Source organism: Cavia porcellus, unplaced genomic scaffold (genome assembly GCF_034190915.1).
Source record: "Cavia porcellus strain 051 isolate PalLab524CR breed Dunkin Hartley unplaced genomic scaffold, mCavPor4.1 scaffold_25, whole genome shotgun sequence".
Lineage (NCBI taxonomy): Eukaryota > Metazoa > Chordata > Mammalia > Rodentia > Caviidae > Cavia > Cavia porcellus.
The window spans coordinates 7,509,678-7,533,981 of record NW_026947508.1 but is presented as its reverse complement, the minus strand read 5'-3'; the positions used below and the strand labels follow the sequence as shown (position 1 = coordinate 7,533,981).

The window sequence follows — 24,304 nt, the reverse complement described above, 5'->3', positions numbered from 1 at the left end:
AACTGAAGTCCTCCCTTCCCCACGAGGCTTCTCTGTGTTCACCTCTTAGTGACCGGGCCTGCCCTTCCCCACAGTGCCCAGATCAGCCTTGAAGGCTACCCCTGAATCCTTGCTCTCCACTACCCCCACACTCCATCCCTACATCTGGCTGATGCCACTCCAAAAGGAGCCTCATTTCTATGTTGCTCCCCGTCCTCACGCTCAGCCTGTCATTTCTTCTAGTGTAGTCACCATCATCTCTCATCCACATTACTGCAAGAAACTCTGTTTGTCCTCTACCTCCACTTCCGCCCCAATCCAGTTCAGCACCCTGAAGCCAGAGTGGGATGATGAAAACGAACTGATCATGCCAGGCTCCGAATCCTTGTTGACTTGGTGACTTGGAAAAACCATTGTATGAGACACGTATGTGTCTCAGGCTTTTTTTTTTTTTTTTTTTTTTTTTTTTTTTTTGGTCTTTTTGAGACGGGATCTCGCTATGCAGTTCAGGCTGGCCTTGAGCTCACTTTGTAGCCCAGGTTGGTCTCCAACTCACAACAGATCCTCCTGCCTCAGCCTCCCGAGTGCTGGAATTACAGGCATGAGCCGGCTCGTCTCAGGCTTTTAATAATCTGGCCCCTGCTTACTTCTTACCTGTGCCAGCAGGCTGAGGGTCTCTCCCTTACCTGCAGGTCTTCACTGACCAACTTCCCAAACACTACCCACTTTATTTATTATGTTTATTTCTCACTGACTCCACCTCCCCCAAGAGTGTACATGCTAACAAGGCAGAAAATTGTGCATGTCTGTTCACTGGCTTATGCCAACTGCTCAATAAATAACTGCTGAATGGATGTGCTCATTACTGCAAGCAAAGCCCCCCTTTCCCGTCTACCTGGTCAACTCCCCTCAGTTACCTTTTAGTGCTCAGCTTAACTACTCTCTCTCATAGGAAGCTCATCCAGCCTCCAAACCCAGGAACACAAGTCCTTTCCATATACTTTCTACTCCTTTGTAACATTTTAATTGTCTGCTTAGGTGCTTAACATCTTTTTGTTGTTAATGTTAGGGTTAGTATGTGAATTATTTAAGTATTAGTATAATAACATTAATTATATGAATAGGCTTTGTTAGCATTATCTTCTTTAATTCTTACACTTCTACATTAAATTTTACTTATATTTCCTTTTTTTTGAGACAAGGTCTCACTATGCAGTCCAGGCTGGCCTTGAGCTCACTCTGTAACCCAGGCTGGTCTCGAACTCACAATGAACCCTCCTGCCTCAGCATCCTGAGTGCTGGGATTATAGGCATGAGCCAACATGCCCAGCTTTATTTCCGTAACAACTCAGTGTCATATCTCTATCCCCATTTTAGAGAGCGGAACCCACATCCCCAGCATAAGTATGTTCTATATAGTGAATGACTAATTATAGGGCTGGGGAAGACGTGAGATTCATGCTAGTCCTTACCTGGAGCACTCTAGTGGGTCCATCTGGGATGACTCTGATGGATAACATTCCAGAACCAGGCCTCATTTTTTGGTTAATAAATTGTTGCTCGGGTGGAACTGGCCCCAAAAGTTCTATAGATGTGTCAGGACCAAGAACAACTTCAGCTCCATCAAACAAACCAGAAAGCCCTCCTTTAGCCTAAAGAACATTGGAGTAAAGACATATAAGCAAAGGCAAAGACACCAATTCTGATAATTTAACACCACTTGAAACAGTTTACTAAACTTAAATTCTCTTTTGGAGAGTCATGATCAACGAATAGCAAAGCATCTGTTGTTTGTTCAGCTCTGCAGATGATAAAATCAGCAGGACTATGCGTTTGGGGGATTACATACATACCTCTAGTAAGACATAATGCTGTGGATAGACTCTTTTGGTTTTATTCTACCCCATAATAACTTCTAGCCATTAAAAAAAAAAAAAAAACTTGTAAGAGGAACCAAAGGCAGCTTTCTTTCTGCCTTTTGCTAGGATTCATTTAAATACCTGGAATACTCTCAAAATAAAACAATATTACTATCACTCAAAATTCCAACAAGAAGAAAATTCTAGAATTGAAAGTCTCCCCCAAAAGGCCACTGGCTGAAAAATCAAGCCCAAAATTCCAAAGTTAGTGCCTGTTCTCCACTGAAGCCCAGTGCGGGGCAGGTCACCACATGTCACATATGCCAGCCTCTGGAGAAAAGCACCTTCTGCCTGTAGGCTCCACACGAAGGGCACATCTAGGACCAGGCCTGTGGGGCTGTCAGGCCCAGAGAGGACCCTCACTAAGGGACCGGAGCCCTCTGTTGATTTGTGAGTACTGAATGAGGAATAGGAATCCCCGGGCTGGGTCTGCACCACAGGTCTCAGTACAGACGAAGCTCTGAGACTGCTGTGTAAGTTTAGAAAGTGCACACAACCTAATGAAGCAGTCAGGAAATACTCCAGTGCCTTCAGTGATTTTATACAGCCACAGACGTCTGAACGAGCTCATTTCCCTAACCAAAACACATTCGCTGTGCTGGATACTACTATTATGGGGTCATTCACAAGGAGAGAAATGAAGAAATAGACCTGAGAAATGACAAACAACAGAAAGGGATTTGGGGGAAGCAAAATGCTACAAGAGAACAGGAATTACATGGGCTTTGGAAATAAACTGGAAGTAAAGTCAGGGACAGACCCAGAACCCACCAATTATGTCAAGCCCTCTTTGCCTCTGGAAGGAAGTCTAACTGTACTGCTAATTGAAAATCACAAATCCATTCCAGATGTGTGCTTTGTATAAGTAAGCAACTTGTCTTTGATGAGAAAAGCTCAGGGCAATGGAGATAAAGAAAATAAATCTGACTAAATAGCAGTCAGAGGCTTCATACAGTTGTGTATGTTCCCTGGACTATAGTCTCCCTATAGGGAAGACAGCCCAGCTTCCACCAGGGACAAACACACCGACTGTCCTCCAGCAGGGGCCTGACGTTCAAGTATTTATTCTGGGGGTAAAACCTTAGGTCAAGGCAGACGCGCATATGTGTTTCTGCTATATGCTCCAACCTCCTAGTCAGCTCCCTGTCTGTTCATCTTTATCCACAGTCTCTCTCATTCTAAGCCTGAAGCTAAAATCAACAGAAAAATCTAAACTTGTGGTAATTTTCCAAAAACATATTTATAGTTGCTTACAAAGCACCTGGGGATTTAGTATGGAATAGGCTGGCTAGGATAAAGACAGGGGAAACTGCCTAGCAAGTATGATTCTGACATTTGCTACCACAATTAAATACTAAGAATTCAGAAATAAACAGAATCGAGAGCACGCAGAGGCCGAATGCTCACCGTCTCCTAGCACACAGTACAGAAGATTCTTACATTGACACCACGGGTCTAAAACTAACCGTCTAACTTAGTGTTGGGCTGCTTTCCTTCTTTTGAATATTACACAAGCAGCCAGAGATAAAGCTCAGCGGCACACTGCTTGCCTGGCAAGCACAAGGTCGTAAGTTCAATTCCTGGTACCAAAAATAAATAACTGAATAAAAATTACACGAGCAATTTATGTCATCAGAGAAAAAACCCAGACGAAGCAAGAAAAAAAAGCCCCTCTGTACCCAAGGGCCACCATTCTTAACACTTTTGTTGTATACTGCCTTCACAAATGCTTCCCCTGTAAGATGCTCAATAAGCTTCTTGACAGATTTTTAACAAAAAAGTGGAACAGAGTATGTATTGCTTGGTAATTAATTTTTTCCATTTAATGATATTTTTGTTATATCGTGTCAACAATAAATACTTCCCAGGACACTGGTCTTAATTTTCTCACATTATTTTTTTAAAAAACTTTAATGGTATATGTTGGCAATACATAGCATGACACACAGCCTGGAGACTGAGGCGCACACATATCACACGGTGGTCACGCTGGCTCCTCCCGGCCCCACCACTCTCCCCTCTCCCTCTTCCCAGGTCCCCTTCCTGCCTCCACAGTGTCTACCTCCTGTTTCTTAACATGGCCTCTTGTATCTGGCTCTTCATTTACCTTTTGGGTTTCTCATATTAAAGAAACCGTACAGTACTTAACCTTCTCGTCTAATGTCACTTAGTCTTATCGTGTCGATTCTCCTACAAACGACTAAAATTTATCCCTCTTTATGGCTGATTAGAACTCCATTGTGTGACATACCGAATTTACTTCATCCATTCACTAGTGGATGAATATATAAACCATTTTTGTGAGTTAGCTGTTGTAAATGGGGCTCCGTAAACACAGAATGCCTCTATCACTATCATACGATGACTCTGGCTCTTTTGAGAAGATAACCAGCTGGGTCGGATGGATTCCCATTTTTAGACTTTTGAGGAATCATCACACTGATTTGTAAAGTGTACCAGTTTACATTCTCACCAACAATGCAGAAGGGTTCCTTTCTCCCCAACAACCAGACCAGCATTTGCTGTTCTTTGAATCTTTGATGACAGTTGTTTTGGCCTGTTTTTGTTTTTGTTTTTGAGATAGTCCAGGCTGGCCTTGAACTATCCCACTATGGAGCCAAGGCAAGCCTCCATTTTGCAAGGACTGTCTTGCCTCAGCCCCCAGACAAGGCATTACAGGCACGCACCACCACACCTGACTGACCACCTCTTTTAAGTTTCTAGTCATATCAGGTGCCCATTTTTTACTGGATTGCTCATCTAGGGTCTAATTTTTGTTTTTAGTTTTTTCTATAGTCTAGATATTAGTCCTCTATCAGAAGAGTAGCTGGCAATATTTTTTCCCCATTCTATAGGTTGTTTCTTCACTCAGCGGATTGTTTCCTTTGCTGTGCAGGAGCTTTTTAATTTGACATGATCCTGTTTGTTGATTTTTGGTGTTATTTCTTGTGCAACCAGGGCTCTGTTCAGAAAGTCCTTGCCTATGTCTATGTTTTAAGAGTTGTACCAATTTTCTCTTCCTCTTAACAATTTACCACCTATAACCTAGTTGGGCCTTGCTTTGAAGAAGCAGCCTCAGTCCCTGCATGCTGCAACTCAGGGTGTCAGAAGTTACCAACCTGGACAACCAACCCATGCAGGCCACAGGTCAGTTTTCCTTCTCGGAAACTCCACGTCTGGGTCGTGCTCCGCCTGCGGTCAGGCTTCCTTAGCATCAGTGGCTCATATCTGGACAAACAGAAATGTAGTGAGCCCTCCGGGTCTATGGTCTCAGGCAAAAAGAAAATGTGAGGATCGAGATTTGCTCTTCTCTCTTCAGGCCTCTCCACCCACAAGACTAACGTGCAGACAGCTTCAGTGGTGTGGGGAGTGAGGAGCTGCTGAAGGAGGGAAGCGGAAGAAAGCCAAAGAGAAGGTGACAAGGAGGACACGGGAGTGCCAAGTCCTTCAGGGTGAGTAAAACGGATCCATCACTCTCACAGCGACAGCACAGGAGTAGACACCTGCTACACGCGGAGTCCGCCAAAAGAAATGTACACACTTCCGGAAAAGAAAACTAGCACATGTTTTTCCATCAGGTGGTGTTACCCTTATATGGGGGACCCTAAAGGACATCGTATATCACTGAAAACCCACTACGCCATCAGCTCTTAGAGAAGAAATGGAAAATTGTATGAGAGCAATCTCAATGACCAAAGTCACCTGAGCAGCAGTTTGCCCTACTAATCAATGTGTGGAAACTCGTGGCCACCACTTTGAGCACCTCTTGTAATTGTATAAGCTAAAGGTAAATTACATTAATCTCATGGTACCTCAATACATTTAGTGTTAAAATATTTACACAAGTTTTTCTTTTCCTGAAGCATGTGTACTCAAATCTTTTTTATTTCTAAATATTTTTACTTTGTGTTTTAACTTATAATTCTTTCTGGAAGAAAATAAGATATTAACTGATTTTATGGAGACGTTAAAGCACAGGCAAATAAAATAACTTATTTAAATTTAAAAGGCTGATATGAATTCATAAACCACTCATGAAAAGTCATTTGAATAGTCTCTTATTAACTTAAATCTCTGTTCTCAAAAGAAGATTTTATTAAAAAGTAATTTCATTACTAGGGAAAAAGGATAGACTGGAAATTTGGGTAAAAGAAATACTTTTCATAAGATCTTTTGTATTAATGTTTCTTAATATCAGCATGGATACTGTAGTAATTAAAAAATTAAGTGAAATATACAAAATTCATATTTGGGAATTTCACAGGTTTTTGTCATTGAAAAAAATATAGATACAAATGTGCCGGGCATGGTAGTACACCTGCAATTCCAGTTATTTGAGAGGCTGAGACAGAAGGGTACAATTCGAGGTCAACTTCTACAACTTATTAAGGACCCTGACACAAAACTTAAAAATAAATAAATACATAAAATTTGAGGATGCAGCTCAGTGGTAAAATGCCTTTGCACAGGTCCAGTTCTTATAGTCAGTCAATCAGTCAGTCACTCAGTCTTACAAACCTAACAATTCTTGAGCCAAGTGTGGTGGCATATGCCTATAATCCTGGCACTCAGAAGGCTGAGGCAGGATAGCCATGAGTTAGGGGCCAACCCTGGCTACACAGCGAGACTCTGTACCAGAAACAAAAACAAAAACGAATCCTCTAGAACGTTACCTGTTGTCCGTGACTGCGGCAAGACCAGCAATGTCTAGGATGGCAGAGCCCTCGGTGGAGCAGGTGGCGGGGGGCTTGTTGGGATTGTGAGGAACCGCAGAGCCCTCGTGGGCCAGCATTCCTGTTCCCGTCATCCTCCAGAGCTGAGAACGCTTGCCTGGCTCCTGTTGAGCAGAGACACAGAAGATAGGAAGAGCCACCATGTGCAGCCACGCCTGCTCCTCACTGCAGGGGCTTGCTCCGAGTGCCGAGGGGGCGCTGGGGGAGGAAATGTGTTCGGACATTTCCACGTCCTGCAAAGGCTCACTCTAAATGTACGCTGCTATTAGTCTGTGATGCTGCATGCCAGATGAAGTCTGCTCAACTTTTCAGCCAGACGACCCAAAATTACAAATAAATTTTTAATTTACTCTTTTTAATACACTTAGCATTTTTAACTTGTATAAAAGATTAGAAACAAATGGCAGGGTGACCTGCTCTGCAGCTCTGCCACCACTCACCGCTCTTCCAGACGGTGGCTCTTGGGCACCTCACCTTAGAGAAGGACCTGGTTTGCTAAGGAGTATGTGACGTTCTTGGAATCTGGTGATGGGTCTTCCTTGCAACTGGCTGACACCCTGAATTTACCAGAGGTCCTCCATCCCTCCCCAGGGTGCAGAAGGGAAGCATATCACAGGGATGGCTTCCAATTTTTACAAGTTGATTATATTTGAATGCTAAATTAGTTAGCGTCTAATGTTCTACCAGTTTGACTGGCATTCATTTTAAGTATATTTTCTCCTCAGGAATACTGTAAACAGCAGTAAGGCTTCCAGATGAGTCATAAAAGTTTAAGCAATCCATTATATACTAGAACTAATAATAAGACTTATTAAAAATATATTATGTGCCAGGTATTGGTCCCAGGGAGTTACACACAATAGCACACTTAACCTGAAAATGATCCACCGAGGCAGACATTGTTACAACGCTTACTTATAGACACGCAAGTCAAAGCTCCGTGAAGGAATTTCCCACGCCACAGACTGAGGAGGTGCTGGGACTGAGATCTCCGTCTCCACAGCCTAACTCGAGAGCCTGAACCTTCGCCTCTCTACTGTGCCACCTTCCTAGCACAAGCATTTCAGGGACACCTCTCCTCCAACTAGAGCCATCGGATCACGCGCTCCCATCAGGGAGCTGCCCCCGCACAGCAACAGGCAAGTCAGGGCCCCACACCTCGTTCACATTCTCCCCATGTTCTGGAAAGATACATTTAGCATCCTATGCTCTCCAAAGTAGCAACCACCAAAGTGAATGGTGAGAATGCCAGGATTTCAGGCCCAGCTGCACGGCTTCTACAGAGTTAGCTCAGATAAGTTACCAGATCTCTGCAGAGCTCCTGTTTACCGATCTGTCAAAGAGGGAAATTCAGCTCCTCGGTGCAGCAAGCAAAGGCTGCTTCGCACACCCTTGGCAGGAGTATGACCTGCCAGCCATCTGCTATGCTATTAGCCCTACTGCATCTCTCAGCAGAGCACTGTGCATGTCATCTTAGTCTTTCTAATACACCTGGGAGGTCAGCAGGATATGAAGCTCAGAGAGGGATGGGAAACACCGGAGCACCGCCACCCCTCTTCCTGTGTGCTAAGGACAGAATCCCTTATGTGTGCTAGGGAGTTACGGCCCCAACCCATTGTAATTTTAGTTTGTGGTAGGATCTCATCATGTGGCACAGGTGGGCCTTGAACTTGTGATCCTGCCTCAGCCTCTGTGCAGCTAGAATCACAGGCATGAGCCACTACACCTAGCTGGCCTGGACTACATAGTGAGTTCAAGGCCATTTTGGACCATATAACAAGAACCTGTCTCCCCAAAACAACAAGAACAAAAGTCACTGTGCCAGAACACGAACTGAGAAAGGCATGATGCTCTCTCTAATGGGTGCTGTTGGCTCCTGAGTCTACAGGGAGAAGAAATTGGGCCATGCTTCTCCCTCTCTCATCGCCATGTGCCTGCCACTTTGTCCATAGTAAGAGAATACAACATGAACAGTACTGAACCAACACAGGCCGTCTCTCCAGTATCCTGCAGATGTGACAGACTGTCAGTCAAAAGCACAGATGCCCAGGTGAGACCAAATCCTCCTACAGTCTCTTCCACCACCTGCCCTGTGCACAAGCCCCTCATAAGCTGGAAACCACCAAAATTTAAAGGCCAAGGTGCACATCCTCCTTCCAGTTCCTCCCAAAACTTTACGTGGGACTAAGGAATGCACAAGTCCACAGGGGCTGTGTGAGTTGGGGGATAAAGGGTTATTCTGGCTCCTGCCAATTAAAAGCTTGACAAGAATCCAAGCATGGTGTCACACGCCTGTAATCCTAGCACTCAGGAGGCTGAGGCAGGAGGATCATTGCAAGTTCAAGCCTGGGCTTCAAAGTGAGCTCAGGGCCAGCCTGTACTACATAGTAAGACTCTGTCTCAAAACGACAAAAACAAAACAAAACAAAAACTTGTCAAGAGCTTCATATCTTCAAAGCCAAAGCCATACAAATTAAGAACAAGCTACAGAGCCACTGCATGGGATACCACTTTAAAGAGACATCTTCTGTCGGAGCTCACCTTGAATTATGTGACATAAATTACACACAATTCTTTGAAGACATTACTCAGGTCAATGTATTTCAAAGTACATGCACACTGTACATGTACAAGTAGTCACACATGAAAAAATGTGTGATTACAGCTGCCGTTCCCCTCCCTTGAGAGCAGCTTCTGTGGCTCTGTGTCCCCCAAATCCTGTCAATTTCAACAATTTATCACCAGTCTTTCTACTGTCTTTCTCTCCAAATTTGGCCTTTCTCTCCAAATCTAGGTCCACTGGTAGAAACATTTCCCTAAACTCACTTGAAAAGATGGTCAAATTGACATTTCTGTCCATTTTTATGCTGGTTTAGCAACAAGAATACAAAAGGGGATATTAGTCAGTGTGACTTTTTTAAAAAAATCAATTTAAGGAAAAGATGAGGGAAGTACTACAACAGAAAAATAAAGCAGTGAAAAACACCAACTACAAATTCGAGGAAAAGGTTCTCCAAAAGAATAAGGGCCTTGCCAGGAGCTCAAAGCAGCCTGAATTACACAGTGAGGCCCTGTCGGAAGAAAGACAGAGGGAAGGAAGGAAGGAGGGAGGGAGGGAGGGAGGGAGGGAGGGAGAAAGGGAGGGAGGGAGGGAGGGAGGGAGAAAAGGAGGGAGGGAGGGAGGGAGGGAGAGGGACATCTAAGCACCTGTCCATGCTACAAAATCTTTATTTTAAATTCCAGTTTCTAAGCTCTTACCTTCTTCTTTAAGATGACGCGCTGAGTCTTTGGTGAGACATCCAAGACGAGCTCTGCACAGGTAACAGCCTTGTTAGAGGCCACAGGTCTTCCTGTTCCCTCATGCAAACTAGGATACACAAATGAGTGAATGTTACACATGCACACCACACATGTGCAAGCATTCACAAGCAAATGCATGAAGCCTCTACCCAAGAAGAACATCTCTTAAGGTACAGAGGAGAAAGTCGGACTTGAGTAGAAAGATTAAGATTGTATTGTTTTCCTGCATGCGTCAAAGACTCAGTGTAAGAAGACACATGCCAATTTTTCCTTCTCTTAATAATTTAGGCCTTAAAATTCAGACATAAAAGGCTCACTGGGCATGGGGGAGGGGAATGAAGGGGATAAAAACAAAACCCGAGGTGGACAGTCTAAGGGATCAACAATTAGCTCTACTCTGCCAGGCAGATCGGCATCACTGCATCCCCAAGATGGCAAGAAATCACAAATCCCTTGATGCAATGAAATCCAGGCTTAACAATTACCTTCCCCCAATCTGATCTATCGCATTTCTCTGTGGCTTTAAAATCCTGAGCTTGAGGGAATCTGTCAGCCTCACCACCCTGTAAGGTGTTTGGTGGGGAATTATTTACATTATTATCTCAAAAGATATTCATAAGTCCAGAGTTTAGAATTAGTCTTCATGACATAAAACATAAGTATTAAAAAGAAAAAACCAGATGTTATCAGACTGGAAAACTTTATTTCTCCAAGGAGAATCTGTAGCAATCAGCCGAGTCCCACAGTGAGTCCAAGGCAGCCTCCACTATCCAGCAGGAGCCAAGCAGAGGGCGCTGCCGGAAGAAAACAGGCAGCTCACGGCCCGGGAGACTATTTGTAAATCAATGTCTGATAAGGAATTGGTACCAGAATACATAAAGAACTCTCACAGCTCAGCAATAAAAAGGCAAATAAGGTAATTTTAAGATAAGCAAAGGGCATGACTTGACACTTCTCCAAAGAAAATACACAAATGGCTAATACACCCAGGAATAGATGTGCAACGTTACTCATTACTAAGAAATGTACAACAGCACACATTAATAAAAAAGAAACAATGCAAGTCAAAGTCAAAATGAACTAACCACCTCACACCAAGTAAAATGGGTAAAATGAGAGGTAATAAGTAAGATACTGGTGTTGGGGACAAATTTGCAGAAATTGGAACTCTGGGCTCAGCCACTGCAGAAAACAGTCACCAGGTTCTCAAAACTTTAAACACAGAATTAGCACAAAATCCAGCAATCCTAGTCCTAGGTATTAACATGAGAGAACTGAAAAGAGGTACTCAAACAAATATGTGTACTGGCATGTTCAAAAAGTACTACTTACAATTACCAAAAGGTGAAAACAACTCCAATATCCACCAGCAGATGCATGGACAAACAGACAACACTATACCTACAACAGAGCATTACTTGGCCATAAAAAGTATTAAATATTTTTCCTTCTCTTGATAAGACGACGTGTTAGTAAATACTTTTTATAATAAGAAGGAAGCACCAGTACGTGCTACAACATAGCTAAACCTCAAAAACCATGCTAAGTAAAGACCCCGAAGACCACTTACACGATTTCATCTCCACGAAGTAGAAGTAGCCAGAACAGGTAAATCTGTACCACTGAAGTCAGCTTAGTGGTGCCCAAGGACTGGGAGAAGGGGAACATGGGGTAACTGATTAATTTGGGATTTCTTTTGGGAGTGACAGATTTTTGGAACTAGAGACGGTAGTCAACAACATCAAAAATATACTGAATGCCACTGAACTGTTCACATTACAATACTTTACGTTGTATAAATTTCACCTCGATTTAAAGAAAATTTTAAAAGATTGTTCAACTCTTAGGCATCGGGAGTATTCACACTTCCCGTTAGATTCTGCACAGCAGTATCCCCGGAGTTTCTTTTTTCCCCTGCTCCATGTCACTTCACCCACCGAGCTCCTAACCCTCCATTAGGACCCTTCAGTTAAGGAGCTTAGTAGCTGCTGTCCCTGACAGAACAGGAGCAAGCTGGCTACCAACCAGGGTCAGGGCTGGGTTTTCAGGCAGGTGCAACCTTAAGCACATGACACTGTTAAGAGACATAATCTTCAAAAACAAACAAAGGAGAAGCCAGCAAACATTACTGGCTGGCTTATAACAAGATCAACACCCCAGCACGTCATTACCAAAGGGAACGGAAACAGACAAGGGGAAGAAGGGCCGCCTCTGCAGCGCCAACCTACTGCTCCTGAAATCCAAACTCTAGGCAAGCAAGAAGGGCAACACAAAGACAGGTCCTTCTGGGGCCGAGAGGACAAATAAGAACTTCATTCAGGGTGCAAAATTATTCAGAACAGTTTTGAAAGGAACGTGACTTTCAATGTGCTGTTCATCAAGTGACTGATATTTACCATGTTAAAGATTCAGCTATTTCCCATTTCTTCACAGATAAAGATGGCCCTGTAACTTTGGCACTCAAACAGCTGCATTTACAAGTTGGTAGAATGGCCACTTTTTGAAAGCCTAGGGTTAAAAATTCTTCATGTGCCAAATGAACAGCAGAATTAGAACAGGCTCAATATGCTTCACCTGAGTTTTCCAAAGGTAACTATTCTAGCGGCCTGGAAGATTACAATCTTAAAGCAAATGGAATTACGTCACTTACACTTGGCTTCAGGTAAATCCTAAGATCAACCCTTCTGCCTCTCATTAATCAGTTCTCTCAATGGAGGCGGGAGTCAGAATCATGGTGAACAATTATGAAGATTAGCCAGCTTCAAATGAGTAATGAGCTGGACGTGGTGGTACAGGCCTGTAACGCCTGCACTCAGGAGGCTGAGGCAGGAGGATCACTGCAAGTTTGAGGCCAGCCTGGGCTACAGAGTGAGTTCAAGGCCAGCCTGAACTGCAGAGTGAAAAGAAAAGAAAAGAAAAGCAGCCAAAAGAGTAATAAAGACAAAGAAAGTTTAAGAAATAAAAAAAAATTATCTTCACACAAGAGAAATTTAAGATATAAAGATAACATGTAACAGCAGAAATTACTAAATATTATTAATGGGGAGGTCTTTAGAAAGAAGAGTCTTGCCTCTTTGGGTAACTTTATACTAGTCAAAAGACAAGGATTTAGGCTAACGGACCTCTAAGTTCCTGACCTAGCGTTTGCTAAAGGATGAAGAAATGTGCCACAGCTTATTCTCACAGAAACTGCTTCCAATTTCAAGCCAGTTAATAGGGGCCCTTCTGCTACTTCATGAGAAGAGTGACTCATCCAGAATTACCCGGAGAATGTGTATGTGGCGGCAATGTAAATGAAATTTTCATAATAAAGCTGTCGGTTATCCTGGAAGTCGTTCATGTTGCAGCTGACCTCGGAGGAGCCCGCCCCCTTCACCGTCAGGGTGATGAATGGCGGCAGGCTGGGCTCGTCCCAGGCATAGTCCAGGGACACCATGGGCTTCACTTCAGTTCGGAGCCGGGGTTCCGCCACGCCATGCTGCGTGAAGACCACGGGGACCTGCAGGATGAGGGCAGAGAACAAAAAGACGTTCTCTGACTAGGAAGTGAACAGGGCTCCGGAGGCTTAAGTGCCAGCTCCTCCCCGAGTGAAGTCTACACACGGCAGGCAGGCGAGGCCCATCGCCTCACCCCCTCGAATCTTCCCCCACCCGCCCCAAATTCCAAAGCTCCCACCGACTGGAGGACAAGGGAGAGTCTCTAGATAAACAGCTTGCGGGAGGCTTGCCGAAGATCACGGGGAAGCAGGTCTCCAAGTGCACCTGTCCTAGCCCAGGCTCCTGTGCTTACACTCTGAGCACAGAAGCGAAGAAAGGGTTTGGATCGGGCTTTAGGGAGTCACACACTCTAAGCCACGCTCTCACTCAGAGAATCGCATGATTTCCATTTCGGCTTTACCTGCATGAGTTATAGTAATGCTCACTGTCTCTACCCAACACAATTGCCCATTTGCACGTTCACCAGATCCTCTGATGCCTTCTTCTACCCACGTGGAATGACTAACCAGGGGCATCATGTGATGCGTGATGCTTATTAAGACAGCTGCAGAAACCAGCTCCAGATGCTGAGGATTTCTAGCACGATTTCGGGCTGCCGAGCTATCATGCCCTCCTGTCAGCGTACCGCTCCTCTATCTTAGAGGCAGCTTACACCCCACCCCCAACACGTGAAGCAGCCCAACTGGCTCTCAGCTCCACCTGGTACCTGAGAAAAGTTGTCAATGCGGAAAGGAGGGGGTAACTGATCCGTGTCACTGAAGGAGATCCTGTAGGTCGCTCCGCGGAGAGTGATTTCCACTCGCAGGAAGAAGCACTTCCCCAGGGTATCCCTGTGCAACACGGAACAAGAGGCTGCATCAAAAGGGGGGGAGCTGCAGGTTTTCTCCCCCTACACACCACGTAATGGAGGCACTGCACAGACCTTGTCCAACCCCACTGAGCCTCAGTCCCGCCATGGGGAGGTGACCATGTTGACAGCACAACCACCAACTGGTCATTTTTCTAATTCCTTCATCTCTTAAGATTTGCTACTATTCTGTAGAGAAGTACGTGTGTCATATGCATGTGCATGTGCTGGTACATACATGTACATGGAGACTATCCTCGAGTGAAAGGAAAATGAACCCATCTTTACAGAAGAGTCTTAGCTAACAAATGAAGAAATAAGAAAACCAGAAGATCACCGTTTTGCCCCCACCGGTGTAATAAATGATTTACGTAAAAAGATCAAACTTCCAGTGACAGGCTTCTGGGAAACAATATTTAGTCTTAAATGATCCCCCATGGATTAGTCCTCTTTACAAAAAAAGAAAAACAACTTTACAATAAAGAGCCCGGGTGGATACCATCATAACCCAGTGAGTGAGTGAGCTCTGAGTGATGGGCCACCCTCGGGTGGCCTCGAGATGCAATGCAACAGGAAACGCACAGCCCCTGCTGGGCGGTGCTCTTACAGGAAGGGCTGGCCCCAGGCCTGACAGAGGACGTTCTACAGAAGCCACTGGAATCTCCAAAAATGTCAATGTCAATAATGACAGAAAGGGGAAAACAGGATCACTCTAGATTAAGAAAGAACAGCCAGAGTGCACATCCCAGGATAAGACACAAGGTCCCAGTCCAGACCCCACACTGGGGACAGGTATGGATGTGGAGGTTCTTTCAATATGCATTCTATCTATGATGACAGTTCATTAGAAAACACTGTATCCATCTTAAATTTCTTCAGTAGGGAATAATAGTATTTATTCGAGAAAGTGCCCCTGTTCTTAGGTGGTTATTTTCAAAAGCATAGGCAATGAAAAACAACAAATGTTGGTGCTGTTATGGAGAAACGTAAACCCTGGTCCGCTACAATTGCCATGAAAGTCAGCATGGTTGCCAGACGTGGTGGTGCACGCCTGTCACCCCAGCACTCGGGAGGCTGAGGCAGGAGGATCGTGGTGAGTTCAAGATCAGCCTGGGCTACAAAGTGAGCTCAAGGCCAGCCTAGACTGCATAGTGAGACTCTGTCTCAAAAAGACAAGAAAAAACAAATCAGCATGGTAATTTCTCAAAATATCAAAATCAGAATGACCATACAATCCAACAATTCCATTTCAGGGTCTACATCCAAAAGAACTGAAAGCAGTTTTGAACAGGTATTTAAATACCCAGGTTCATCACTGCATCAGTCACAATAACCTAAGGAAAAAGCAATGCAAAGCCCATCAGCAGGTGAACAGATGCTCAAAGTGTACAAACACACAGACAGTGGAGTATTATTCAGCCTTAAAAAGAAGGAAACCCTGACACACGCTACTAAATGGAGTTAGCTAAGTGAAACAAGCCATGCAGGAAGGACAACTGCTGCGTGATTCTCCTGCCATCAGGTAAACAAAGCAGCAGGCGAGACACAGAGCACGGTGGTGGCCGCCAGGTGCCAGGGACAAGGAGAAGGGGGATTTGCTGTTAATGGATCACAGTGTCAGTTTTGCAAAAGAAAAAGAGACTGAGATTGTACAACAAATGTGAGTACACTGAAAAGAGAACCATGTGCTTAAAAATGACTAAGCTGGTAAGTTTTATCTTGTGTGTGTGTTTAACACAATTATATGTATTATAAATCTGTAACATATATAAGTGTGTATATATAATATATATTTTGTTTTGGTTTTGGTTTTTTAAAGCCAGGCACACGAGACCCAGGTACATGAGAGACTGGGGCAGAAAGGAAAACCACTTGAGCCCAGGAATTTGAAGCCAAACTGGGAAACACAGCAGGATTCTTCTCTCTCAAAACAAAAACAAAAATAAATGTCTAAGGGCAACTTAAAAAGACCCTGTTTCAAATTTTAAAACTTTAAAAAATGACTAGAGATTAGCTCTGTTCGAAGGCTCTGAGTTCAATTCCAGCAGTACCAAAAATAAAATAAAGTAAAATAAAATAAAATTTAATAAAATGCACTTGATAAAAGCAGGCAAAAAGGTTAAGTCTTCCTGGACTAGTTGAGGCTACATTTTGGTTGCTTTCTCTTAACGAGAAACTGAGGGTCCCTGGGCTGGTCTTAGGAAGCCAGAGGATTTACTGGACAAGCCCCAAATGAGAGAAGAGTATGTAAATGTGTGAGACTACACAAACACCTCTGTAATCAGTGTCACCGTCTGAATGCAGACAGGCTTCTCAGAACCGCAGCCAGCTGTTACGTAAGTGCAGCGTTACCGCTGGACTCAGCCACTCCGACCACAGTCCTCTGCACAGCGGCTAACTGTGCTAAAACTGCCAAGAGCCTTTTTCACTTTTTCCATCAAAACACTCACTCAGAACTTTGTCTGGGCCAGAAATATCTCTGCAAGAGCAGTGAGGGTTTGCTGTTTATATTACTGCACCTCCAACAAGGCTCCTTTCTGTCTGTATTTAGAGCCTCAAGCTTACCTCATATTGATATGGAAAGAATTATTTTTGTTGACTTCAAAGCCTCCAGACCAAATACAATTGGGAACATCCATCAATCTGACACATAACAGCTGATCGTAGTCATTGCGAGGCCAGTGGAACACCACGCTGGAGCCAGGCAGGGTGGAAATGTAGCCTTCAGGATTGGCTGTTCCCTGCAACACAGGACCACTGGCTTTGGTCAACAAGTCAGTTCAGCTCTTCAGGAAGATGCCAAGGTTTACTGAGCCTTACTCACTCACTGAGCAGTCTGCATGGGAGAGAAGCCAGGGCCTTACACTTCACCGTGCTCTTAAATAAGTTATTCTCCAAAAGCAAAACTCCTTACCTGTCCCCGGGCAAATTCCCTTTGTGCAAATGCGAGCTTGTGAGATGATTTATTGTCTAACAGGTAGCGGGGGGCAAAGACGACCATGCAGGTATCAATATAGCGACCTCTGCCTTTCTTGACATCAATACCTACAATTAACAAGAACCATTTATTTCCCCGGATTACCCAGAAGAGAGAAAATTCTGACGAAAATAAAAAGACTTCACAACCACTTAGTTTCTCTGAGAAAACAATTATATCACCAGAGAGGACAGCAGGCCTTTCAAGAATAACAACTGCATACACATTATTATCCCTAATTCCCACTGAAGCCTCAAAACTCTCAGGGACAATATCAAGAGCCCCACAATTCTGGTTCCTTCACAAAGGGCTTACCAGTGTAGCAGCAACTTCATACAGGTTTGGCCACCTCACATTTCCGCTTATGACACTAATTACTACAAAAGCTTCGTGTGACACCTTTTTTGTTTGCACCTGGGAAATAAAACTTCACCCTAGAGAATTTGCCTCCTTTACAGGATACAGTGGAAATTTTAGGGTATGTGGATGGATTTTGAACTGCCTGAATCAGTCAATCCTTCTTGAGTATAACAATCCAGTTGAAATGCTAAATAGTATAGAATTTTAATTCATAAAATAGGTTTTCAGTTTCTACTATGTACTACAAAAAAACAGCAAAATAAGAAAATTTCAAACCAACAAGTTCAAATTAAGAAAAATGAAACTGAATTGTCTTTAAAAATCTAATAATTATTTCTAAAACTACAAAACTCAAGGAGACAATCAGACTATATATATATATATATATATATATCAACTACATTCAAAGCGGAGGTCTAGCTACACAAGAAAAATACTTACGGTAAAAATAGTAAAAAACAATAATAGTAACATTTACCAAATTTTTCATATATGCTAGATCCTCTGCCAAAGGCTATAAATGTAGTATCTGTGATGGGCATTGTAATTGCCTACACTTCATAGACGAGGAGACCAAGGTGCACAAAGCTAGGTGACTTGCCCTCCATCGTGCGGCTAGCAGACAGCCTGGCTGGGACTCAGAGCCAGGCAGCGCCTCCAGCCGCACATCTCCTGGCCTGTGATGGGACTCATTTAAGGATCTAACTCAGCAGTCAGCAAGCATGGAGACAGCCATAAACACAGAAGACTCTGCCTTTTAAAATGACAGTCAGGTACCCTAGGTTTTCCAACACAATACCAATTATAAGTATCACAATGAATTTGGTTGTTAACAATATGCCTGTGCTGGCTTGAAATTGCTGGTGTTCCTTTAATATAGGCCTCAAAAATACTTAAAGACTGAACAGACCATAAGAACAACGAGTAAGAAACAACACATAGCACTGGGGTAAGGAAGGCACCTTTCATGTTTCCTTCTGTGGTATACAGAGAAAGTTTTCTGAAAGAGTCATGAAACTTCAACTAACACAAAGTCTCCCTACAAAAGGCATACAAAGAGTCCAGCATACCTTTCAGTGGTACAGACTCAATTTTAGGAAAGGGGGGGGGTGTTTTGTCTTCTGTCTCATCTTAGATTGCCCTGGCAGTCCACAGTAAGTCAAGAACTGCAAAGATCAAAGTGAAAAAACCACTTCCTTTGGTGGTGCATGTGAGGATACATGGCCAGACGCCCTTGGCTTTTCAGTTTATAGTCATGCTTTAAAAGATCCTGACACTGGGCCGGTGATACAACTCAGCAGCACCACACCTACCTGGTAAGCATAAGATTGTGAGTTCGATTCCCAGTACCAAAAAAAAAAAAAAGTTCCTGATAGATGGCTACGTGGCTACCTAATTCTTCAAAATGTCCAAATAAGAGATTCCCCAAATTGCCCTGGTATTTTTCCAAATCTCATAAAACTCAAGCATTACAACGACCTACCTAGCCCACTCTTTCATTCCTTCCCCTGGGTAATAGGACAAAATCCAAACTGCAGTATTGTCCTAAAAACATACACTGTGAGTTTTAATCAATGTGCTTAGCACAGAAATTCGTACATGAAACTATTGCACGCTTTGAACTGGTCTGCTCCCTTTGCTTCTCCGTAAGGGTTCTTGTAGCAACTGCTCTAACGGAACAAGTTCCATTCTCCTCCCTGTTCCCAAAAGCTGTGCCTGCTAACATCTCCAGCTGATCTATACAGCGTGTCTTGGAGAATGTATCAGAGGCAAGAAACCCCCGCAGAAGGCCAAACCCAGCATGAAGTGGTACTTTCCTATTCAAAGGGTGGAGCAAACAAATGTGAGGGAAAAGTATCTTTAGTTAGAGGATCACATAAAGTTTGTTTCTTCAGAAAATCTTAACACTAGCTGTAAGGAGGCAGCTTACATATCACAAGAACATCAATATGAATCCATGTCTTAAACAATCTGAAAAGGAAACTACACTCGAAAGATTCTTTGAATAAGAAATCTTAGAACCCTTCTACACGCCCCCAGCTGTGCGCAGGATTCTGGGTGAGAACATCAATGCTCTCCTCTCGGCTCTTCTTCCTATAGCGTGGCTGTCTATATTTGTACTGTGCAATATAGCATCTCTGAGCCAAATGTGGCTATTTAAATTTAAATTAAACTGAAAGATTCCACGTCCTCAGCTTTGCTTGCTGTGCTTCTCAGGAAAGTGCCCTCAGCTGCTCAGCAGCCACGTGTGGTTAGTGACTCTTGTCTCGGGCAGTGCTAACACAGCATTTCGGTCACCACAGCAGCTGTGTGACAGCCATTCCAGCACTCCAGTCTCGCCACGACTCTGAGGCCCCTGGAAACTACACCTTTCAAGGAGGAGGCACTGCTAACACTTTAACCCTGAGGCCTATTTAAATCAAACTGCGCTAACCCTTCGAAACCCTTTCAGGTTCTCAAGTGGCCTTGGAAGCACAGGGATACGGTGCCTCCCGTGCCCTTTCTACCTCCAGAAGCCAATGAGCTGGAAGCTTCTAATGACAACCATCAAGCGCGTTTTACTATTTTCTGCTTCAAATGTGCAGCCCCCCTATCTTAAACCTACTTCTAACCCAGACATCCCCTTTACATCTGGCCAAATCACTTAACCTCTCTGCTTTAGTTTCAGAGAGAACAATGCTCTGCCCCTTTTAGAGCCTGCGGATTTTAATGAATGCGTGGGAATACTTGGAGACTGAAAACCATTCTAAGTGTTCCCATTATTCCCTTGAAAAACAAGGAGTCAAGCCAAACTGATACTTTCCTGACACAGGTGAGCCTGAAATTAAACAGTGAAACAGAGCTCAAAATGGCAGTGCTTAGGTGGCTCCTCAGATCCCTGGGAGAATCGAGCTGTGCTGACACCAACCAAGCATTCAGAGAACAGATATCTGACCCACTGTTAAATGAGAAAGTCAGTGCTGGCAACCAGGCCAAAATACTGGGCCAGTGTCCTGCAAGGCTGAGGCCATTGGCCAGTGGTTCGGCTCCTCCCCTTGCCCCACATGTAACTCACCGATGTTATAGATCAGCCCCGGGCGGTTTCCTTGCTGGATGACCTTTAAGGCTCGGACACCACTACCACCATCCAGGGAGAAGCCCTGACACCAGCCCGGCATGCCTTCCGGATGAATCCCTCTTCCAACTCTCATCGTACAGCTGTGGGGCAGAAAAGCAGAGACGATACATTCACCCACAAGAAGTCTTATCTACCTGTTCTGATCAGGAAGTGCTCCATCACCGACACTCACCCTCACTCTCACGTAATTACCAAGCACAGCGAAAAGATTAATTGGGGGTCAAAACAGAATGGTGCATGAAAGGCACTGACATCTCCCTCTACACACTGTAGAGCATCGGGATTCTATGAGAGTGACACTGAGGAAATGCCACAATTTCTGCTTTTCCTCTAAAAATCAAAGACTCAAGAAAAAATGAGCCTGATCAAAGTGGGTAAAGATACAGAGCTACAGTGCGTTGTTTCTAAGGACTAACACATCACACTGGCAAAGCCCTGTGCAGCTGGCAGACTCCAGCACCAGCTCCTGAATGTGTGCTCGCTCCGGCTCTGCCACTAGCGAGCAGTGTGCCCTTGGGCAGGTGATTCTCGCCCTGAGCCTCAGTTTCCTCATCCTAAAATATAGTGGTAATTCCTGTTCTCCTCGAAACACTGGGTGGGGCAGGGAGCATCCAATGAGACGGTCAACACAGAAACACTTTGGGAACTGTGAATTCCACGGATAAGATAAAGTCTGTGACAAATGCCAAGTCTTAGACCTCAGACTGTCAAAATCCTTTCAGAAACAAAATGGGACTGAGCTTGCTGACCGTGTCAGGCTGCTGGCTGTGCCTCCTACACTAGCCAGAACCCTGACTGACTCCAGCACTGCCCCGCAGCCGCCCTCCTCGGTAAACACACTGCTGACAGGCAGCCTCTGCGCTCTCAGCAGAACTCTACAGATAACAGTGTATGAAACACGCCCATTTATCTTTGCATTACGGATATAAGTTAGAAGACTCCTACAAAAAACAGAATGTCAAAACCAAAACAAAAGTAATGTGCCTGTACACATTAAAAAGACATGTCACCTAATCCTCACAATTGTTCTTTTTCCCTGCCACGAAACACCCAAGGGTACCCTATGGAGTTCAAAACCTTTTACAAACAGCCCCAGCTGGATTAACAGGCTGAAGGCTTTCCCCAGGGCCAGGCTGGCTCCTCTTTCGTGCCAGTCCCTCTGCTGTGCTAAACGTTCCCAGGGGAAGGGAAACTGCAGGCAGAGATGGGGAATGTGTAGGCTTCTCTCCATTGGCAGTTCTGAGTAGGAGAACTGCTTCAATACTTGTAAAATAAAACTAGTTCTCATTATAAACCAACAAATGGTTTATTTTTAGTATCAAATAACACAGAAATTAGATCCCCCAAATCCCATTAGGTCATGGTTCTACTTCTCTGCCAAGTCAGGATTGTTATCTACAGTATATTTCTACTTACACAGATATATTATAGCCTTCGCTAATTTCTCCCCTTGCCTAGAAGCTTATTTCCCCTTCCCATAAATAACCGTACTCACAGGTTTGGCTGCTCTTTGTCAGCATAGCAGAATAAGAGAGGGCTCAGGCTTCGGGCCAACTCATGCTCCTCAAACTGGCCGGCAGTATCTGTCTTTGCATTGTCCTGTCTGAAGATCAGTGGTAACCCTTTAGGAAGGAGGGGAAAAGTTTATATCGATCCCACCCAGTCTACCCGTGAAAGACATAAATGATAAATGAAAAAAACCACCCAGGGGAAAAATAGTGTAAACTGAGTTTATTTAGTGGGCTCAGTCCATTATCTGCCAGGACAGTTCTAACCATGATGAAGCATGGATTATGGCGGCAGGAGAGTTTAGCAGTTTGGACTGCTGAAGTCATCTATTTGCATTGGCTTCACTTAGCTGAACAAATATATCCAAATTCCCATGACCAGTGCCAGAGGTCCTGAACAGCCTCTCGGCATACCTGTTTTGTTAATGAGCCAATAGGGGGCGGAAATGAAGATCTTTAAGGACCCTTCTGCTCGGCACACAATCCGGATGGTGAGGTTTAGCTGCCGCCGGTTGACGTCGTAGAGTCGCATCCTCACCATGTAGTTCTGAGTCCCAGGTGGAATCAACAACTCTTTGCAGAGAGGAAAGTTCTCCAGTGACACACCTAGGGAAGGTACAAGCCACTGTCTTTCTGGAGCCTCACTTGAACTTGCCAAAATAAACTAAAATCGAAACTATATTGGATTTATTTTGGAAAAATCATTAAGAATCTATCTGGTAAAAAAATCTCAAAGGCCATCTTTTTTCTCTAGCTGGGATGATGGAAACCATGAAGCAAATGAGAAGGCCTGAAGTGAAGGATAGCACATCACGAGGATCAAGTCCGAGAAGCCACCAGTGTTGGTGACGCTCATCAGGGGCTTGCTATGTGCTGGGCCCTGTGTCTGAAGCTTGAAATACAGGAAAAGCAGCACAGGGTTCTCCGCCAAAGTGCCTGGCTTCACACCCCAGTCTGGCCGTATCACCTGTGTGATGTGGAACGATCTCTCTAAGCTCTCTAAGCTCTCTAGGTCTCATCTGCAAGCTGCAGAGACAGCAGCAAATGCAGGCTGGGGTTTAGCTTGGCAGCACAAGCACCTGCCTGGCAAGCTCTGGTACAAAAAAAAAAAAAAAAAAAAAAAAAAAGAATCATTGCATTTGAGCCGGACCTGGTAGTGCACACCTATAATCTCAGCACTAGGGACACTGAGGCAGGAGGACTGTTGCAAGTTCAAAACCTGCGCAAACTGCATAGTGAGACCCTGGTCTCAAAAAGCCACAAAAACAAACAAACAGAAAACAGCAAATGCGCAGCAGGACCATAACGAACAATGGAGACTCGGGTAGAGCACAGCACTGAAGACCAGCAGCACTGAGCCAGGGGAGAGGGGCTTAGGAAGCATTTGAAGAAATATAAGCATTGAAGACCTATTTTCTTTAGCACTGAGTATCATGCACCATTTCTCATTTCTAAATTAAGCTTGGGGGGTTAAAACGGTCACTGAGGTACAATCCTGCCACCGTGGGACACAGCGCTCAAGTTCAATGAGTCCCGTTTCCTCCACCACAAAACACGGACGCCACCTGTCTGAGCCTGAAACACATCTGTAAGGTAAAGAGGTAACGCGGTGAAGGCAGCCGCAACACTGGACAGAGATCAGTACCCGAGACGGTACTACTGCAGCGCGTCCGTGGCAGTCGCAAGGAAACTCTTCCCGCTGCAGCTGCAGAAGCAGCCCTTTGAGGGCTGCAAACGGGACGTTTCTGGAACTCCTTCCTTCACCTCAGAACTGAGAATCACTCGGTGCTTAAGCAGCCTAACCTCCAGACCCTCAGCAAAATGGGACGACGGATGAACTAGTCCTCAAGGGGTCACACGTGTGAAGCAGCCGGCTCATGTCTGGAAACAGGGCCACTTAGCGAGTGTGTGATCCCTCTCGGAAACGAGGGACACACAGCTCTGCTCACCTTACCGCCAGGGAAGGCACTGCTGGAGGGGGTGGAACGAACCCCCGAACATGCATCAGGCCAGTATGTGCTACGAGTGTGAGTGATGAGAGAACAGAACGGGCTCTCTGGAGTTCT

At 44.5% G+C, this 24,304-nt stretch overlaps 1 protein-coding gene across 8 annotated transcripts in view; it reads right to left on the bottom strand.

Annotated features, from left to right (window-relative positions):
* Vps13d (vacuolar protein sorting 13 homolog D) overlaps positions 1–24,304 on the bottom strand; it is a 243,841-nt gene that overhangs the window by 102,081 nt on the left and 117,456 nt on the right. For all 8 annotated transcript variants that reach the window (XM_063235530.1, XM_063235536.1, XM_063235533.1 and 5 more), the window contains 11 exons: positions 22,653–22,844; positions 22,226–22,352; positions 20,668–20,810; positions 17,190–17,320; positions 16,841–17,016; positions 14,135–14,258; positions 13,195–13,430; positions 9,890–9,998; positions 6,572–6,735; positions 5,018–5,126; positions 1,452–1,631 (listed from right to left, as the gene is read on the bottom strand). In XM_063235530.1, the coding sequence (XP_063091600.1) occupies positions 1,452–1,631; positions 5,018–5,126; positions 6,572–6,735; positions 9,890–9,998; positions 13,195–13,430; positions 14,135–14,258; positions 16,841–17,016; positions 17,190–17,320; positions 20,668–20,810; positions 22,226–22,352; positions 22,653–22,844 (1,691 nt within the window). The remainder of the gene's footprint in view (positions 1–1,451; positions 1,632–5,017; positions 5,127–6,571; positions 6,736–9,889; positions 9,999–13,194; positions 13,431–14,134; positions 14,259–16,840; positions 17,017–17,189; positions 17,321–20,667; positions 20,811–22,225; positions 22,353–22,652; positions 22,845–24,304) is intronic.